The sequence below is a fragment of the Budorcas taxicolor genome, chromosome X (genome assembly GCF_023091745.1).
Source record: "Budorcas taxicolor isolate Tak-1 chromosome X, Takin1.1, whole genome shotgun sequence".
Classification (NCBI taxonomy): domain Eukaryota; kingdom Metazoa; phylum Chordata; class Mammalia; order Artiodactyla; family Bovidae; genus Budorcas; species Budorcas taxicolor.
The window spans coordinates 8,813,198-8,835,357 of NC_068935.1; the positions used below are offsets into that span (position 1 = coordinate 8,813,198).

The following is a 22,160-nucleotide window of genomic DNA, read 5'->3' on the forward strand; positions in this document are numbered from 1 at the left end:
CTGTCCTTAAATAAACAGAAAGTGTTTGGTATTCAACGGCTGACTCTAATAGGGACAATATCTAGTCATTTCAAAAAGCAAACTAGTGTATCAGGGCTACGTACAACCTGATTAGGAAATCATGGCATCCAGCTATCTACCGTTTTGTTGGTGCCAGTGGGTAAGTGAGATCATGTTTGCCAGGGTTCACAATTTCTATTCAGGTTAAATATATTCACTTGGAGTAAAGTCACACTTGCCAGGGTTCACACTTTTTGCAGTAAAGTCACACTTGCCAGGGTTCACACTTTTCATTCACATTAACTATTAAAATGGAGAATCAAGTTTTGTTCTCCCTTCCCATCCCCTACCAACCACCTGGCATTTCTCTAAAGCTCCCAAAAGTGTAAAATTAGTGGCCAAAGTGGAACTGAAGCCCCTGTCCTTGCCCTTATAGTCCTTCCTTAAAATTGAGAAAAGAGTATAAAATATCCCTTAATAAGAGACACAGGAACTGGTTTCCTGGGTGGAAGGCAGGCATGTCTGACACAGAGCACAGTCCTGGGAACATGAACTCAAAAGTTCCTCACCATAAACTGGCTATTTAAAATTCATTTGTAAGTCACTTGTATGAAAGAGAGAAGAAAAAGCAGTGGCCCTGAAACAGAGCCCAGGTCTCCGAAAGCAGCAGGTCACAGGAGAAGAAAGGCTTGAGGCAGTATTTACTGAAGTGCAGGTCACAACCCCAAGCCAGTGGTCCATGAAACTGCCATCTCCAAAGCTTCCTAGCTAATGGAGATGCCCAGCACAGAGTCACATAGGAGAAAGGCTGAAAACTCCAGAGTAAGGCCTAAATTGATATCTACCAACTCTGGAAATAAAATACAAGGAGATAACATCAGAGAAGGGCTTTTTGCTCTCCTGCCAGCATATCTAACCCTGATTCATGTAACACCTCCTCAAACTTTGCAGTTGAACTAGATATGAGTATCATAGTAAAGAGCAATGATAAACCTTGAAGGAGCCGCTAATGAAAAAACTAAATATTGTCATGTAAAAGGGACTTCATGTAACTAAAAGCAAAAACATATGATAGGGTGGAATTTATTTGTAATAATTAAATAGAGGCAAAGGGAAAATTTCCTTCCTTTCAAAATTGGGTTGTGTTGCCCTCTACAGTACATGGTTAGGGGACATGAGAATCTTATTGCCTCCTCCCAGTACAAATTAGATGTCTTCTTAGGCATAAAGAGATGATAATAACAGCTACTTAGTATTTGTGGAAGGCTTACTGTGTGCCAGGTACTTGAATACTCACATTAAATGTTCACAAGAATCTATGAAGTGGGTTGTATTATTTTCATTTTCAAATAAGAAAGTTGAGGCTCAGAGAATATTAATAACTTCACTTAAAGTCACCTGCTAAAGACTAGCTTCATTAGAATTCTAGTAGTCTGCATCCAGAATCCAAGCACTTACCACTCTCCTGACTATTCTGTGCCTAGATGTGTAAGTCCAAGTCCTGTCTTTTTGTTTCCCAACCACCCAAGTGAAACCATGTCTAAGAAAAAAAAATAGCTGCATACAAAATATAGCTGCAAATATCAAGACCTCTCTTACACACTCTACCAGAAAACATAATGGGGTTAAGAGCCCACTCAAAATAACAGCAAAATGATAAAATAGTTGAAAATAAGGTTAACAAGGAGAATTATATACGTTTAATGATGATAACAGAATAAAAGAAGCATGACTAAATGGAAAGATACCGACAATATATGCATGTCAATTCTTCCTAAATGGACTTATCAGTTGACATTTTCCAATCAAAATATCAACATAATTATTTTTACACTTAACAAGATTCCAAAGTATATCTGAAAAATTACAGAAAAACAAAAATTTTATTTAAAAAGATAAATAAGGGGAAACAATGCTATTATTTACTAAAATCACTATAAAGTATCTGATTAAATCAGTGTGATATTAGTAGAAAAGTAGACAAAGATCAATAGAAAAAAATGAACAGCTCAGGAAAGTACTAGTATATGTAAAAACTTAATATATAATGTTTTTGAGAAGTACCAGAAAGCAGTGGGGAAGGAGGAGAAATAAACAATAAATGATACAAAGTCAACCAACTAACCATTTAGAAAAATGTTTACAGTCACCTCCAACCATATGCCACAATAAATTTCTAATGAACTTAAAATGTAAAGAAAAGTGAATTCAGAAGACTACTGGGAAAATGTGATATATACATGCATGCAAACTCAATCAACCACAAATAAAAAATATTCAAAAAAATTCCAGAAAGTTCCAAAAAGCAAACTTTGAATTTGCCACATGTTGTCAACTATCTACATAGCATTTACTTGTATTAGGTATTTTAAGTAATCCAGAGGTGATTTAAAGTATATGTGTAGATGTACAGGTTATATGCAAATACTATGACATTTTATATAAGAGACTTGAGCATCCACAGAAACAGTCTCCCACAGATACCAAGAGATGACTGTATATATTAATATATACACACACATATATATATATAAAATATTTCTGTTGGGAGAAAGTTTCATAGCTTAAAGTAACAAATGATATCACAGAATAAAAGACTGATATACTTTTATATATAATGATTCCAAAACACTGTAAATAAAAAAGAAGCATAAACAGAATTAAAAGTCATACAATGCACTGGAAAAAAAAAACAAAAACCTTTGCAATAAATGATATGAATTTTTTTTCAAAAAATCAAAGAAATACAAATTTAAACTAAAAATAGATACCGATTTTCATCTACAGAACTAATCATTTTCCCTCCCATTCTTGTGCCCTATCTTCTCATTTGCCATTTTCCCAAAAAGTATCCATTCTAATTAATTTTGTTTTTCATTTCATACAATTTGTGCATATATAAAACAATAAAATGTATATTTTCTTTCTTTCTCCTTTTTTACAAATGATAGTGTGCTTATACATCTTCCTGAATCTTCCTTTCATTTAATTAACAATATATGTTATATGTCTTTTAATAACGCTATATAAAACATTCATTTTTGAAAAGGTTATATTGCTCGACATATGTATTATTTTAATTTTTGCTATATCAAATGAGATATTAATGAATAATCCTGTATTTACATAATTTTGCACATTGTCAAGTGTATCTATGGAATGAATACCCTAAAAACATAATTGCTGGGTCAAAATATATCCTTTGCAAGTTTGAAGAAAGTTGTCAAGTTGTCCTCCAAGGACTGGTAACAATTTATACACTCAACAACAATGTATGAGACTTCCTGTTTCCCCATGGCTTCATCAAATTGGTGATGATATTTTATAATAATGCTTTATGAGTACAGTGAAATGGGTTCTTATACACTGTTGGTGGGACTGTACATTGGCACTTTTCTAGGAGATATATATATCAAAAGTCCTAAAAAGTATAAGCCTTCAGATAAAACAACTTCACTTTAGGGAATTTATTCTAAGGAAATAATCAGAGATTACAATCAGACTTATATATAAGGATATCTATCATAGTGTTTTTTATAATACAACAAAAATTTAAATAACTTAAAAGACTACATTAAGGTTGTTAACTAATCCTATCTACAGAACAGAATACAATTCAACAACTAAAAAAGTATCTTGCTTATGTTTTCTAATGACATAGAAAAAACTCTTATGATATAATGTAAAGATGTGAAAAGAAACAGAATGATCTCAACTAAAGTGATTCTAATCTTCAAATAGTAAAAATGCGGAAGTTTTTTCATTAATTCACTAACTTTTATTAAGCATTTATTTTGTATTGGACACTGAACAGAAAGTTAGTGGTGGCTGCTCCTGAGTAGTGGAATTATGGATGATATTCCAACTTCCTCAAATATTTCTGTTCTTCTCCATAGTCTTCACAATGAAAATGGATTAATTTTATAATGAGTAACCAATAAGAACAACAATAAAGAAAACACTAAGGGGAATTCCCTGGTTGTCCAGTGGTTAGGACTCTGAACTTGCACTGCAGGGGATGGATCCCTGGTTGGGGAACTAAGATCCTGCAAGCCCTATGGTGCAGACAAAAAAAAAAAAAGGACTCAGCCTACCATTCCCCTGAGAGGAGTAGGTTTCTTAATAATTGTTAAGTGAAAGTCAGATAGTATACTACATTCACTCAGAACAATTGCAGATGTGTCTTTGAAGATATAACACATTTGAGATTACCATTTATTGAAGGGGGCTTTTGTGTGTCTATAAGTCCCTAGATGGCTCAGTGTCTCTCATAAAAGCACTGGTAAACAAGAACTTTTCAGCCACAAAGTCTAATCAATTATGTTCTGGGTCCTGGGCAAAAAACAGCTATGGCAAGTGGAAGGTAGGGAGAACTTCAAGGTCTTTAGAGCTATCCACGCCTGTAGGTAAGATCAGAATCAGACCTTCACACACACTTGACAGCAGCATGTGTTTAGCAGGGCCTTCTTTACATCTAGTACCAAACCCCACTGACTGGCAAGTGCCTATAGGATCAGAATTCAGTAAATAAAATTCCTTGCTCTCAATCTTCTTATCACCTTCTGGAGATTGATACTTACTTTAGTGGTGATATGAATTTACATAGTATTACATTAGATTTTTTCATCTAGAACACTCTGCTTTATGACATTAACTTCTTTCAAATCCTGGCTTAAAATTAATTAAATATTTTAATTTCTTGGGAAGTCTTTTCTGATCCAAACAATCTCATCTTTAAGCCATATGAAGGGAAATGTGGATCTTTTCATAATCAAGTTTCAAGCCTTCTCAGTATTTCTTTAAATGAGGATATTTTCATTAAAGATCTAAGAAAAGAGAGGGGTCAGGAGGAAGGTAATGGTGTTTCCTTTAATTGTTCTTAATATTTAGTCCCTTCTTCCTGTGACTACACTCAAAAAAAAATGAAAGCTATTTATTTCTATCAAATACTCCATATTATACCATGAAATTATAACATGCAATTTGAATCAAAACTCATCTAGTCAAATGACTGCACATATAAGAAATACAGTCCTACTGAAGTCCATAGTCTCCATTTATCCAAGGGACAAACTATAGAATTAGGTCACAGATGTTTTCCCGTAAAAGGCAAACACTTCATCTACAATCAGGATGGCATTGTACAGATGACATCCTCATCTATTAGCTATGGTGGCGGGGGGGAGGCGGATGTGAAACATCTGTTTGTTTGTTTGTTTGTTTGTAATGAGAATTTCCTTTACGATATCTAGTTCTGATAGCTACCCAGGGCTACTGAATAGTCATTTTACATCTAAGACAGTACTCAGTGTGTGAGAAGTTTACAAGTCGTCATTTAAAAAGTGGATAATGGGTTTTGTTGTATTTATGCTGTTTAAAGTTAGGCTACTAGATGAAGAGGCAATCAAATAAATGTGCCTTTTTTAAAAAAGGATTGAACTTATTCCATTTGGGGAAAAAAAAAAAACAATGCATTTAGTCAAGACTGAATTTTAAACTTTGAGTATCTGTATGACTGCCAACTCATTAACGCCCTCCTTTTCATTGTTCCAAATTGTAAAGGCTATCTTATGCCTCAGAGCCAAGAAGCCCAAGCATGAAACCAAATACTGAGGAGTATAAAAATGTTCTCCCTCAAATTGGCTTTTTGGTCCTGGAAAGGGCACTGGAAAAATATATTTTGCGAAAACTGGCCCTTAGAAAAGGCTTATATAATTTTTATAATATTAAAAATCTGTACAGATTAAAGTTAAATGTTACTATTTCAAAACCTCTCATTCTAAAAATAAAATTTGTGAACCAGATGTCTAACACTGGTGAAATCTACGTTTGCAAGAGTATACATATGGGCAAGAAGAATGAAGGAGGAAAAAATATTTTTCATAACATAATTTCTCACACTTAAAAGGTAAACTGTAAAGAAAAGGGTTATTTTTAAATGTAAACCTTTATACCTGTTATCATCTTAGAGAGATCTCAAAAAAAGGAAAAAGAAGAAATATTCAGAAGGTATGATCTCACTGAAAAATGAAAATGAAGAGTATAATTGATCTGTCCCTCCACATAATAACTTACAGTTCTGTTTACACCACCTCTTTATTCTTTAATATTTACTGGGTAGTATAGTGGTGATGGTGGTTTACTCGCTAAGTCGTGTCTAACTCTTGTGACCCCATGGACTGTAGCCTGCCAGGCTCCTCTGTCCATGGGATTCTCCAGGCAAGAATACTGGAGTGGGTTGCCATTTGCTTCTCCAGTGTAGTATAGTGATTAACTTATTAAAATAATTCTTCTCTAATGTCAAAGATAGTACACATTCAATGTACAAAAATTGGGAAATTAGAAAAGCATTTTTTTTAAGTAAAAATCAACTGATTTCCTCCATCTTAGATAGCTATTAACACTTTAGCAATTTACCCTCCAGGGGTTTTTTCCTCTGCAAACATCTCTTTAAACGATTGGAATCAATCTATATATGCTGTTTTGCTGGAATCAAGATTGCCGGGAGAAATATCAATCACCTCAGATATGCAGATGACACCACCCTTATGGCAGAAAGTGAAGAGGAGCTAAAAAGCCTCTTGATGAAAGTGAAAGAGGAGAGTGAAATAGTTGGCTTAAAGCTTAACATTCAGAAAACTAAGATCATGGCATCTGGTCCCATCGCTTCATGGGAAATAGATGGGGAAACAGTGGAAACAGTGTCAGACTTTATTTTTTTGGGCTCCAAAATCACTGCAGATGGTGACTGCAGCCATGAAATTAAAAGACGCTTACTCCTTGGAAGAAAAGTTATGACCAACCTAGATAGCATATTCAAAAGCAGAGACATTACTTTGCTGACTAAGGTCCGTCTAGTCAAGGCTATGGTTTTTCCTGTGGTCATGTATGGATGTGAGACTTGGACTGTGAAGAAGGCTGAGCGCTGAAGAATTGATGCCTTTGAACTGTGGTGTTGGAGAAGGCTCTTGAGAGTCCCTTGGACTGCAAGGAGATCCAACCAGTCCATTCTGAAGGACATCAACCCTGGGATTTCTTTGGAAGGAATGATGCTAAAGCTGAGACTCCAGTACTTTGGCCACCTCATGTGAAGAGTTGACTCATTGGAAAAGACTCTGATGCTGGGAGGGACTGGGGGCAGGAGGAGAAGGGGACGACCAAGGATGAGATGGCTGGATGGCATCACGGACTCGATGGACGTGAGTCTGAGTGAACTCCGGGAGATGGTGATGGACAGGGAGGCCTGGCGTGCTGCGATTCATGGGGTCACAAAGAGTCAGACACGACTGAGTGACTGAACTGAACTGAACTGATGCTGTTTTGCCTACTGATCTTTTTCAATTGATGTATAAAATAAGCATTTTCCTGTGTCACTAAATATTCCTCAAAATATTATTTTAAAGGCTTCATATTATTCTAGCAATATATGTACCATATTTAGTCATTCACACATTGGTGATATTTGGGATATTTCCTATATTTTATCCCTGCAAACTATGTTGAAATTAATACCCTTGAACATAAATTTCTAAGTAAACCTAAAATTACTTCCTTAGGATAACTTCTAGAAGAAGAAACATTATATATTTAGTGGTGGTTTAGTGGCTAAGTCATGTCTGACTCTTGTGGCTTCATGAACTGTGGCCTGCCAGGCTCCTCTGCCTGTGGGATTTCCCAGGCAAGAACACTGAGGTGGGCTGCCATTTCCTTCTCCAAGAAAGACTACATTAATTTTAATTCTATCAATTATACTCCATGTGTGATAACCACAAACTTGCCAATGCTGAATATATTTTTTAATATCTTTCCTAATTTGATAAGTAAAAAATGACATCTTGTGCATCAAATTATTGTCTATGATTTCCCTGAGGTAATGTGGATTGGTGAGAAGAGAGTTGTGAAAACTTCAATTCTATTTTATACACTCTTGTATTGCTTGACTTTTTAATAAGTATATGTAGTGTTTTTAATTAAAAGTTAATAATGTCATTTCATTGCAATTATTGGTTATTAAGATTGAAATATCTTCATATCTACTGGAAATTTGTATAACTTCTTTATGAATAACCTATTTATGTTCTTTTTATAATTGTTATATTGTAGTATTTGTCTTATTGATTTGTAAAAGCTCTTTATATTTTAAGGGCATTGTTTAAATGTCCCCTTATCCAAGATGTCTTCCCTGACCTTCCTAGAGAACACTCATTCCTGGTAGAACATGTGCACTTTACCCTTCCTTATTTTTTTTCCATATCACAGCCTAACAAATTATATATTTATTTGTTTATTGTTTGTCTGTACCCATAAAAATATAAACTTAGTGGGGAAAGGGACCTTGTTTTGTTCACTATTGTATCTCCAGCACTTTGAATAGTAACAAGCACACAGTAAGAACTTTATAAGTATTTGTTGGAGTAATAAATATAGGTTGTTTGGAATGTAAATTGAAAATATTTTTCTGATTCATGTTTTATTTTTTGTTTACCTTTTGATATTTGGGTACATACAGATATTTTAAAATTTTATGTAGTCAGAGCTGCTGGTATTTTTCTTTGTGCTCATTTCCACTACTTTTTAATGCTTTTGAAGTTCTTCACAATTTCAAGAGTAGGTGAATACTTATGTTTTCTTCTAATAATTTTATTATTTGAATTCTCATCTTTAAGTTTTGACTCTCTAATCCATGTGGAATTTGTCATAGAGTGAGAAATAAAAACTTTTTAAATTGTTAATCAATTACATGGCATCACTTAGCGAATAATCCTCAGTTTCCCCATTAATTTTTTAAATGTGTTTAAGTTCGCATTTTGTCTCCTCAATGACAATATAAGCTATAAGGGTAAGTACTGCTTCTACTTCCTTTATCCCTCAGGGCTGAATACATGCTGGTCAATAAAGGATGATATACAAATATTTGGTGGATGGATGAATGGGTGAATATTTTTAAGCCAACATATTCTCATGAAAAAAGTCTAAATAACTAAACAGTACGTCCGTTCACTAAAGTCTGGAAGCAATCCACACAGAGGGCCAAGCTTTACCTAGAATGAATACCCTTTAAATCAGGGCACAATAACCACCACAGAAACTGTATAAACTCATGAGTAACAAAACATAATAATACTTGACACTGTACAGAAGCAATTGCATAGAACTGGCCCTGCCTTCAAGAAGCCCCTGAAAAATATTCTTCAGGGAGCTTAAAACTAAAACAGAGCTTTCCAATAGCTCTCCTACTGATCTCTCCTTCCCCTGAAATAGCAGTTTACTTTCTGAAAGAAATAGATTGCTTTGTTACAGATAGTGCCCCAAATCCTACTGAATGCAATCCACCAGCCTCCAAGATGCATTGGGTTTAATAATTCTGGAATCAAATCTGCTTTAAAAGAAAATCTACCTCATTTTTGGCTCTCAAGAAAACCTCAAGTGCCCCCATGTGTATTGATTCTATAAGGCTCAATTATCTGCCTATGGCCTGAAATTAAAAACAACAACAACAAAAATACATGTTTTTATTGAATTTCAGCTCTTTGCTGATTATCTGTATCAAACAGCAAAGTGAGCAAAGCCATGGTGAACTGCCTCTTATGCCAACAAATGCCCCAAAAAGAATGACGATCAGGAAAATATATTGTTGAGCATAAACAGAAGCTAAAAAATATTTATCTCTCTTGCAAGGTATTAAAATGAGAAAACTTTCAAAGTAGAAGCTTCAAGCAATTGCATTAGAAGTTGCATAATTCAGTTAGACTAACCTTAGAATGGAATAAAAAGCTGCTTATTTCCATAACGTTGGCCTCTGACAGTACGAAAGGTTAGATAATTTATCATGATATACAAAACAGTTCTCAAGAATACCAAACTTAAAAAGGAGGTCTTGGTGACATACAGCTCTGTGAACCTTTTGGTAGTGTGATAATCAACGTAATCTATACTTAAGTGAATTTGTGTTCTTCTCAAAGGTCTAGCTTGCCAGGCAAGAAAAATGTATCTTCTACTCATCTTTAGAACAGATACAGACCAACTGAAGCAAAGTTAGGGTACTCACTGTTTCCTTTATGACAGAACTCACATTGAACAAGGAGACCCATCTGACTAGGGAGGCTACGAAGTTTTGATGTACATATGACTCACATTAGACAGAATATCTTGCCCTCACGTAAAAGCTAAAGGGCTGTGTGTCTTGTGTCACCTGTCATAGTTAAGGCCCTCAGTCTCAATACCACCTACAGAGCAGCCATGGCCATCGCAAGGACTCAAGCCCTTCATGAAGCCGTCAAACCAATGCTGCAGAATTCAAAATCACACCCAGAGCTACACGAGAACTTGGTGCTCTCCTGACACAGTCCCCTCAGACATTTATTTCAGGGTTGGTGTCATTTGGCATCTGTTTGGATTTTTCAGAATTTTCAGTGTCTTAGAGTCTCACTTCTTTAGTAGTAATAGATTTCAATAAACTAAAGCTCCTCTTTTATGAGGTTTTTAATTTTTTCATCTGTTTTGCTACTGACCTCCTCCCCTATTACATAATTGCAGGTTTCTAGACTATCTTTGGGAAAACAGTGACTAGGGGCTGACACACACATTACGGATAACTGTCCCAATAGCGTTGGCTAAGCTCAGAGGGTGAGGAAAGCAGGGTATTGCAAGTGTCACACACATTTTTTGATGTCATGTCTCCAAATACAACACCACGCACAGCAACAAACCTTTGCAGTTCCGGACTTTTTTCTCCACCTTCCAAGATCACTTCTTGAGGGTGCTAGATGATCAGATGTATATCAGTTTTATAAGATTTTGCTCTATCATGCCATTACACAACATAGAGTTTGTACAAAAGCAGTTTAACTGTCTCTCCACTTGATGCATTTCCTTATTGTATTTCTTGCTGCAACAAAACATGTGCCTTTTTTCCATTTCTAAAGAATTACTAGTAAAGACAAAATTAGAAAGAGTGACCTAGAGGTGTAAGAACATGCATTCCATTAGCAGGCTCACAGACCACAAGAAAACTGGTGTTTCTTATGTAGTATTTGAGATTTGTTTCTAAGGAGCCATAACTATCATCAATTGTTTTGCAATTAAAATATTAGGCAAAATCTCCCTATAAAAAATTCATTATTTAATACTAAGGTCATCATGTTCTCTCCCCTAAGCTCTTAGGAACAAATGTTGCCATTAGCATACTCTATCACTCAAAAGTCTATACTTGAGAAAATGGAAATGCACTAATTAAAGAAATGATCAGGATGGTGAGATCAGAGTCCATGCCAGTGTTCTGAGTATGGCGAACCTGTGTCCTCACTATGGCCTCTGTGTCTGGCAGCACAAAGGGAATCATTCTTCCAGCAAGTCGTTTGACATTACCTATAGCCAGATGCTTCTGTTTGTCCCTGCATTTCCAGAGCTTTGCAACCCTAAACCATGTCAAGTTTCAAACATGGATGCTAGATTACAGGCATCTGTGTGTGTGTGTGTGTGTGTGTGTGTGTGTGTGTGTGTTTGCATGTGTGTGTTAGTAGCTCAGTTGTGTCCGATTCTGCAACCCCATGAACTATAGCCAAGCTCCTCTGTTCATGGGATTTCCCAGACAAGAATTCTGGAGTGGGTTGCCATTTCCTTCTCCAGGGGATCTTCCTTACCCAGGATTTGAACCCAAGTCTCCTACACTGCAGGAAGATTATCTTTTTCACTGCCACCAATTTTTTTTAAGTTACTTAAAGGTTAAGTCAACCACTGGGAATGTAGTCTGATCTATTCTCCCTACTCATATGTCCCACTTAGAAAAGATACGGTTTTGCAGCAAAGTCCCTGTACACATAGCCAGCTCAGATTTTCCTGAGCCAAGTGAATTAAAGAGGAAGACTTTAAACAGAATTATGCCTAAAAAGACAAAAAGAAACTGAGCCTCAGAAAATAATTTCCAAAGAAATGAGATTCCCTATAAGGTTTTCTTAAACTTCACTGTATGTACAGCAATGGTTATTTGGCTGCTTCCTACTCAGAGCTCTCAATTAAAAATAGTGTCCAGGAGATCTGTCCCTGGGCTATATCAAATTTGGGTGCTCTGGTCTCACATTTGAGGGATCACAGCCCTCTGTGATGAGGCTTATAAGCATTTCCTCAAGGAGATAACCAGTAGAGTGTCAAAGATTGGGAAGGTGGCCTCTGAGAACCTAAGATCATAGACATGTACAATCAGGCCAGCCCACAAAGGCTCTGTCACCTCAGAGGAAGAATAAGTGGGTGAGATAGCAGATATGTTCCCTCGCTCTCTCTCTCTCCTCTCTCTCTCTTGCTCTCTCTCACACACACACAGACACACACACACACACACATACACACACACTCCCCTAAAGGAAGAGTCTGACCTTTTGATTGAACGTATCTTCCCATCAGCTTACACAGGGAATCCATTTTGTTCAGAAGAGCAGACTACACAATCTGAGACGAAGTGCCCTTCATGCTCTGAAAATCAAATTTAGGAGCAAAAATAATCCAAAAAGCAGAGACTGCCAAGACCGGTGCTGGTGGCAGTGAGGGAAAGCAGCTTGCCACAGAACAGTGGCCAGATGGGGCCCGGTGGGAGCAACTAGAAACTGGCCACCCTGGCACTTAGAGACTTAATGGAGCATCCAGAGACTGTGCACGCCACTGCAGCGCTTAAGCATCTGACATGAAGAAACCCCAGTGCTAGGCTGTGGACACTGAGCTCAAGGAGAATGCAGACTTCACACCAAACTTCTTGCCTGCTTCAATACCAAGTGGTCTGCTCAAAACTCGAGATAACTGCTTGTGACATCTGTCTGTCAATTTACTCTCTTTTTTTTTTTTCTTCTCAAAAAGTAATTTTATCCCTCCCCAAAGGCTGAATTTAAAGAAAGTTTAAGATCGCCTTTTCATTTTCCAAAGTAATTCCCAGGCTCTACTCAATCCAGGAAACCAATATTGACTTTGGAAGCTTTCAGGACCTGGAGCAAAACAATGAGAGCCCTCCCTTTCAGAAGTGAGCTCAGGAAGCCAAGGCAAAAGAGCACCAAAAATATTCCTGGTGGGTTTCTCTTCTTCCATTTTCAGAGTTGCAAAGAATGAATGGAGAGAGAGGAATAGGATGGGAAGAGGATAGCTGTAAACGTTTATTTAATTTTTTAAAAAATCTAGAGCAAATATAAATGTTAACATTTGTTAAATCTGACCAATATTATCTGTCTTCTCTGGACACCATATATTTTAGATATTACATTTTTCAAAAGCTTTGTAAATCTTACCAGTGTGAGGAATTGCACATTAAGCAAACAAGACGTGAAAAATCCAGACTTACAAAGGAAATCAGTAAGAAGTTGATTATTCACATTACGCAAGTGCTCTTTCCTTTATGAAAGACTCCAGCACAGGGTTTTGATAGGAATGCCATCACTATGATTAACGTGGGGTCTAACTGACAAAACAAGTACTTTGCTGCTGCACAACTTTTTAGGAATACAACTACCAGCCAAAGGTACAGCCGCACATCTTGCTGTGGAGTCCAATCAAGTTTTCTGTTATGTGACAGAAAGTACTTGGAAACTGCAACAGAGGAACTGCTATCAAGCAAAATGCAGTCCAATTTGGCCCTAAATGATGTGTCTCCGGGTAAGTCATTTGCCTTCTCTGCAACTCCATTTTCATGATGAGTAGAAACACTGGTCCTTTCTGACACCTCTTCCAGGAGTGCTGTGGAGCTGTGTGGTCCTAACCAATATGCTGAAGCACAATCCTGAATGATGCTGAATAATAGCAAATGAGATTTCCTCATGGAAGCCCAAGTTCCGAGAGCTGGCAGAGCTGTTCTCCAGCTTCAAGCTGCAGTACTTTCCTCCTGGTTCCCTAGTAGGCTGGGGGCAGGGGGTGCTGAACACAGGGAGGCACTGGCCACCAGTGTATACCCACTGGAAGCAGACTGACCCTCACCATGCGGCCCACTCAGAGACTACTCATAACTACACAACAGCCAAAGAGGAAATGTAACTTGAAGAGCATTCTCCTCTACAAACAACTGATCCTCTGGGACTTTCACTTCAAGTTTCCCAATTGTTCAAAGTAAATGAGGCTCACATTAAAGGCCAGCCAGTCACACATCAAGAAATCAAGCCTCCTCTCAGTGGGGGAAAATGGCTGCTCCAGAGTCAACCTCCTGCCTCTCATACACATGCCTCTTGTACAAATGGCTTCATTTACTCACATCTGAGACACTTGATCCAGCCAAGCTTGACCTCCCCTAAGCCCTGGAAGCTGAGATACACATACAGAGGGGAAAACATCTCAAACTTCAAGCAGACGCCTTAGATCCACTGCAGCACGATAATTGAAAGACTCCAGCTTTGCCAGGAGGTGACTTCATCCTCTTTCAGTCTTCCAATTCCTAATAAGCAGTCCCCCCACCCCATAGCTTCAGCCTCGGAGCACGATATACTAAAGCCACCGCAAAAACTACGGCAAAGTTAAGGAGGGAGAGGTCTGCAGCTCCTCTCGCCTTAGAAATCTGACTGAGAGAAAAACCCAGGTGGGGCTACTGGGACCCAAAACAAGTGGTCCTCTGATAAGAGGAATTCCAAAGTCTCAGAGCCCACTATGGAAAATGTCCTGCCTCCAGTCCCCTAGGGAGAGAAATCTCAGGATCATTAGCAAGTGCTCTGGCTGAGCTCAACTTTAGTGAAGGTGTATGGGGAGAGAGGTGATCTCTAAGGTAACCAGTTAATTGCCAATAAGGAATGATAATAATAAATTAGCAAATACTAGTGTAAACTAACTCAGTTCTGTGGCAGTTGCATGGAGACGACAGAGGAACAGTTTATTCTGGGACACATCTTGCAAGCGGATCCCCTCTGGGAAATGCACTGCCTGGGCTAGATGTGAAACAGACCAATGAGATGCAATGTAGGCAACGGGTGGCCCTAGAGTGTCTCTCAGTTCAGAGTGGAGCCTTTGATATTTTTTAAGAAAACTGGAGTGAGCTTTGAGAAGATGTGGGCTGCACTGTTTTCCATCGCTTCCTTCTGCAGCCTGAGGGGGTACTTTCAACTCAGGGATAAGACTCAGATGGCTCAAAACGAGGAAAGTACAATAAAATTGCTCACTGAAGGGTTTGTCGGTTTGTTTTAACTGGAGGTGGTGATTTGTGTCATTATCTTGCGATCCAAACCAGTCTCATCATACCTATTAATTTTCTAGAGACTTCTTAATCTGACATCTGATAAGTTTGGGGCTGCTTTTCTACCTCCTTAGCTCAGAGTTCCACTCAAAGCACTGCAGATCCCTAACTTTAAAACTGTTTTGAGGAAACAAAACATGCTGAGCTATTTCCTTCTTATTTTTCTTCAAAGCATAACGGATGTTTTAGTTTCATTATTTGAGCTAAGTTACCATGCGCTGAGGCTTTCAGTAGGATAATTAGAAGCATTCAATTTGGTCTGCTACATACATCCTGGTCCTGCAAACTCGTCCACTGCTCTTAATACTACACTACTACTTATGAAAATTCTCTGTGAGTGACCACAGCAGACCACACACACACCCTGAGAATGTCTCACATCAAAGATGCTACAGTTAGCTAGTTAAAGGAGGAAAAATAAAAAAAAAGGGGCTCAAGATTGAGTTAAACCAAAATCTATATCCCTATGTACCCTATGAGTAGAATTCTGGAAGCTCTTGCCCACTTTCACTGGCTTAGAATTTTAAGCTCTGAAACATTCAATATTGAAAAAAAAAAAAATTCAGGTTAAAAAACGTCTCACCAAAGAGACTGGATGTTTGGCTACTTCACCCCTCCTGAAGGCAAGGAGAGATCAAACCAGCAGAAGAAATGAGTTTCATTTTCATCCTCCGACAGTGACTATGGGCTGGGTGATGAAGAGTAATGCAGGAATGCAGCACAAAGCAGTAATACTTTGTAGCCTACAGAGGTATCCGGGAGGCATGCCCCCATTCCATAAGCGTGGAAGAAAAGTTATTTGCCATACCGAAGTGTCAAAATATTGGAATAATTTTAGGAAAATCATAGCAATCTGACAAAACTACATTCTCTCTTCTCCATTCTCTATGTTTTCAACCTCTCTCCCCCTTTCTTTACTCTCCCCCAACTCCAAACACCCATACATACACACACACACACACAAACTCTCTTATATATACTCTAAGTATGGACTAAATCAACCAAAATGCCAAAGAACACAAATCTCACCTTCAATTTAAAATATTCAAGAGATACTTGACATCACTAATTCTACAGAAGTCTTCTGTAAACAGCAAAAGCATCCTCCACATTCCCTCCTCAAATTTGCATACATAACCACAAAATCCACACAAATGATTTCCTGACCAACATCAGAGGAGAGGGAAATGACCTGTGCGAGACGGTCTCTGTAATTCTAAAGGCTGAGTTCCAATCCAACTCATTCCTTCTGCTGGTAACGCAGACTTGGGTGGACTTTTTCCTGCCTTCTGGAGGGGTGAAACAGTCAAACATCCATTCTTTTTGGTGAGGCGTTTTTTAAATTTGACTTTGTCATATTGAATGTTTTGATGCTCCATTCCCTCTGCCTTTACCTACCTAACTTCATTTAAAGTCACATTCCCTTCGGTTTCTAGAGTCAACAATGTTCAGATGTGACTAGGTCTACACACTGATGCCAAAGTTACTCTCACATCAGCACCAACCCTTAAGAACTCAACGGTAAATCTAAATCTAAATGATGGCAAGGCTGCCAGGGGAGGAGGAGCAGGAGAGCACTAAGGAGGCTGGCAAAGTTTCTGCAGGTTACAAACCCTTTCTTTTGCTTACAAGGAACTCATGTAGGAACTCAACTTAAATAGCTCCCCAATCAGACTATGACCTCTGAGGGCAGATGCTACGTCCTTGTAGCTCAGTCGGTAAAGAATTTGCCTGCAGTGCAGGAGACCCGGGTTCGATCCCTGGGTTGGGAAGATCCCCTGGAGAAGGAAATGGCAACCCACTCCAGTATCCTTGCCTGGAAAATCTCATGGACAGAGGAACCTGGTGGACTGCAGTCTATGGGGTCACAAAGAGTTGGGCACGACTGAGCGACTAACACACACATACCACACAGTTGAGCACACAGTGGACACTCAAACTATGCTTACTGATTTGGTTTATTCCATGATGATAAACTTCAAAGTATGATGGAGAGCTGTGAGAAAAGCTGTTCTCACTCCTCTATAATGCCATTGCCAGTAAGGTTTGTAACTGACTCTGAAGCTAATGAGGTGAGTGAGTTTACAAAGTTGCTCAGCAAAGGAACCTAATGTGTAGTGAGTGACCTTTGGTTCCAGTCTGACAAGTAAGAATATAACATATGCTCAGGAAAGAGATGTTCTCCTGAATTGAAACGAACTGTTTACTTGCCTGTCTCCCTGTAAGCTCCCTGGGGTCAAGGATCGAGTGTTTTTATTTTTGTATCCTCGGCAAGCTGTACAGGGTCTGACATGTTCTAAGTGTGCAATAAATGCTCCCGGGTTGTTAATGAACAAATATAAAATGATTTAACAAAATAATATACAGAAAAATGGATATGACATAATAAGATTTAATACAGAAATTTCTAATGAATCTTTTAAATACCACATCATAGCATTCATCACTCTGTGCTATAATAGCTTAATAACTGTTGGTTGCTTGGGTGGATTAATTAATAATTAACTAGGAAAATATAATGTAGGAAATATATTAGGATATTATTGTCCTAGTAATATCCCATTGTATCTGATAGTAGCATTTATCACTCCATACCACAAGTCACCTATTTTTTCATCTCTTCCATTACAATGCTCATTCTTTGAGATCAGAGAACATCTTTTTCATTTCCCTAACACTGGATGCCTATAGGAGAACCTTACAAAGACTAGACAACAAATATTAGTTAACTGTATGAATCAGCCATCCTTGCCTTCTGTAGATTTCACTGAACCTAAGTATTCTACTAAGTCCATGTTCAACAGTCTCTGTTATGGAGAGAAAAGAAGAAGTGTCAATTTCCCCATGTAGGACTTTGTGATAGACAAAGGTTAAACAGCCTGATTCATGCTATGCTATGAGTGGGTCTCTCCCCTTTCTGAATGGGTTTGTCAAATGAACTCTCCAGGACTACATATTAGAAACACATACTTAACCTCACTGTGCCTAATATATGCTGTGTTGGCCCTGACTAGCCCTACATAATAGATCTGTATGATTTTGTTAACTAAGAAAACATCTGGTTTTGTGAGTAAGAGATGGGATTAGAATTCAAATTTTCAATGGCTTTTCTAAACAACTGAAGCAATATTTGGTTTCATTTTACCCACAGGAGAATCTCAGAAAGAACACCAAGATCTTAGGTCAACCATTCAGACATAGCCAAATATCTCCTGCCCCCTGGAAGCATCCCAGGCTTATGTTACCCAGGCTTACACTTCTCTAGTATCTTGAAATGACTGCACAGTCACCAAGCCCTCAGGATTCAATCCTTTTGTCCATCTCCACAAGCAACATCAGTCAGCACCTGAGTCCATTACCTTGGCATCTTTTACCGCCTTTGTTTAAAAGTCCAATATGAATACTCTAACCAAACCACATTGTAGGCCTTCTTTACACAGACACCAGCCTAAATTCCTCTTTGGTCGTGTCTACGGAGTCACACTCAGGTGTACAAGCCATTACAGTAGTCACTCTTCAATTATCATCTGGTGAACAGATCTATGATTCAGGGGGCACCTCTGCCTCAGACCCCTTACATTATATAATGTCGTATTATTCCTTGGATCAACCTTGCATGACAGATGCATCCATTTTGTAGGCGAGGAAACAGAGACTCAGAGGTGGTCCATAGCAGGACATGTCTTTCAGATTCAAAATCATGGTCTGTCTGATTCCACTACATTGTACTACCTTTCCGTCTCTATTGCTGAACTCTTGGTGGTCCACGAGTAGTTTTCTACAAACTCTATGGTCTAGTCCCTAGTAAGTATTCACCGACATTCATAATTATAACTGAGCCTACCTAGCATAATACTGGATTTTCAGTAAATCCTTATTTATAGATGTATGGACTGACAATATTGGAGTTTCTATTGCCAGAAGAAGATCCGTTTTTCATTAAGAAGCACTGCTTTTGGGCCTCATTACTGATAAGAAATATTTTTCAGGAACTAGGAAAAACAGTCGATAACAGTGGTCCTAAAACACTTTGCCCTATGAAATTGATATAGATACTGTGAGGCCATTTTATATGCATCCCAGCCCAGGTATGTCTGGCTAAATTATTTCTGAGCCAGGAAAAGTGTGGAAGGTGTCACTGAAATAGCACTGCACTCTCCAGAGTTATAGAGTCCTGAAATGTGGTCGTCTCTCTCTCTCAATATCTCAGCTCTGTGAGTCTCAACAAGTCCCTTATCATCTCTGGAGCTCCATTTCATCATCTACTGAAGGACAATCAAAATACCTGATTGTAAGAATCACAGAAGACAACAGTCGTGAAGTGCTCTCCGAGTATATAGTATTCCTTTCATTTGTGGCCTGGAAGAGGGCATATGCCTCCAAGTGCATCAAATTTCCAACCAAAGAGGGACTTAAGCAATTCAAGGAAAAATGAAATTAACTTAAAAACTGTTATTTATAGCCTTCCACCCAGCCACCAACTCACCATCATCCATATTACTACCCTACTATCCTGAAATATTTCAAGAGCCAGCAAACATCAGACCACATACTGTGTAAAAAAAATACTTCCATTTGAAAACATTCATTCCGGGTAAAGAGAAACAGAGCTAATACAAATGCTTAGTTAATTCTGAAATTTTAATTATTCGTGAAAATTTCTACATCCTCATTTATCAAATGTCACCATAAGAACTATTAAGCAATAACAAAGTGGCTTTTTTACTTTCTTTTGGTTTGCCTCCCTTTAACCAGCCCATCCATAACCACAGCTAAGCATGTATGCTGCTACTGCTGCTAAGTCGCTTCAGTCACGTCTGACTCTGTGCAACCCCATAGACGGCAGCAAACCAGGCTCCCCTGTCCCTGGGATTCTCCAGGCAAGAACACTGGAGTGGGTTGCCATTTCCTTCTCCAATGCATGCGAGTGAAAAGTGAAAGTGAAGTCCCTCAAGTCGTGTCCAACTCTTAGCAAACCCATGGACTGCAGCCTACCAGGCCCTCTGTCCATGGGATTTTCCAGGCAAGAGTACTGGAGTGGGGTGCCATTGCCTTCTCTGAAGTATGTATATGACCAAACAAAAAGCAAAAGTAGGCTTTAGGAGGCTGAATCACTCTCACACTAGGAAACTGACCCTCAAGCATTCTAGGGTTCATCTACCTTTAAGACTACTTGTTGATTATTACTCAGCCACTTTAGCTGGCATACGGGTACCACAGACTGGCAAGCATGCTGTATTTGCAACAGGTGGTAGAATTCATATCTTACTAGACTGCCAGACAGGTATTCCAAAGGCTCAGACCTTAAGCTCCCACTCCCAACATCTATCCCTACAAAGGACCAATATATTGGGTTATCAATCAAAAAATGGGCCAAAGAACTACACAGACATTTCTCCAAAGAAGACATATAGATGGCTAACAAACACAGGAGAAGATGCTAAACATCACTCATTATCAGAGAAATGCAAATCAAAACCACAATGAGGTACCACCTCACACTGGTCAGAATGGCTGCTATCAGAAAGTCTACAAAAATAAATGCTGGATAGAGTGTGGAGAAAAGGGAACCCTCTTATACTGTTGGTGGGAATGCAAACTAGTACAGCCACTATGGAGAACAGTGTGGAGAGTCCTTAAAAAACTGGAAATAGAACTACCATACGACCCAGCAATCCCGCTGCTAGGCATACACACCGAGGAACCCAGAACTGAAAGAGACACGTGTACCCCAGTGTTCATCACAGCCCTGTTTATAATAGCCAGGACATGGAAGCAACCTGGATGTCCATTGGCGGACGAATGGATAAGAAAGCTGTGGTACATATACACATTGAAATATTACTCAGCTATTAAAAAGAATACATTTGAATCAGTTCTAATGAGGTGGATGAAACTGGCGCCTATTATACAGAGGGAAGTAAGCCAGAAAGAAAAACACAAATACAGTATATTAAAGCATATATATGGAATTTAGAAAGATGGTAATGATGACCCTACATGCGAGACAGCAAAAGAGACACAGATGTAAAGAACAGCCTTTTGGACTCTGTGGGAGAAGGTGAGGGTGGGATGATTTGAGAGAATAGCATTGAACTATGTATATTATCATATGTGAAACAGATCACCAATCCAGGTTCAATGCATGAGACAAGATGCTCAGGGCTGGTGCACTGGGATGACCCTGAGGGATGGGATGGGGAGGGAGGTGGCAAGGAGTTCAGGATGGGGGACACATGTACACCCATGGCTGATTTATGTCAGTGTATGGCAAAAAAAAGCCCCTACAGTATTGTAAATTAATTAGCCTCCAATTAAAATAGCCTCCAATATAAATTTATTATAATAATAATAATAATATATATTGGGTTACACTTCGCCCTGAGAAGCACAGGTAGCAAACCTTGACTTCAGAAATGAGCATAGGCAGAGAAGTTCTCCCCACCCCTGCCAGGGAATGTGTCACCATAGAGGATCATGGAATCAGGGGAGCAGCAGGGGATAGAGGCCAGGGAGGACCTCACAGAGGCGCTTAGCTACACTCACCTCGGGCAGAGGCATGCCATTGATGATCAGGTCTGGTTGCTGGGGGCCCTGGCTGTTGAAAGAGTGATGGTAGATGTGGTTGGCGCTGGTATTGCGGGTATTCTGGTTCTCCACGTTCAGGAAAGTGCTCTCAGAGCGGCGGCAGCCCAGAGGAAGGGTCTGCTGGTGGTAGTCGAAATAGTTGAGAGAGGAGGTCAGGGAGGAGCAACTGACAACATTCATCTTGTCTGTCTCCTCCACATCCCGGGGTACCAGGCGGATGTCATTCTTACTGATTTTTTTCTTCTTGCTTGATTTCTTTTGATGACCATAGGAGTACTCAGCGATTCTATGTGATAGAAAAGGCAGCATGTATCGCTAACGCCCTCCCAAACCATGCATCAGTTAATAAACATCAAGCACCCCAGAGGGTTGCACCCCATCT

At 38.8% G+C, this 22,160-nt stretch overlaps 1 protein-coding gene across 1 annotated transcript in view; it reads right to left on the minus strand.

Moving 5' to 3' along the window:
- PCDH19 (protocadherin 19) overlaps positions 1 to 22,160 on the minus strand; it is a 125,354-nt gene that overhangs the window by 97,548 nt on the left and 5,646 nt on the right. Inside the window, exon 3 of the mRNA XM_052663666.1 lies at positions 21,737 to 22,064. Coding sequence (XP_052519626.1) covers positions 21,737 to 22,064 — 328 coding nt within the window. The remainder of the gene's footprint in view (positions 1 to 21,736; positions 22,065 to 22,160) is intronic.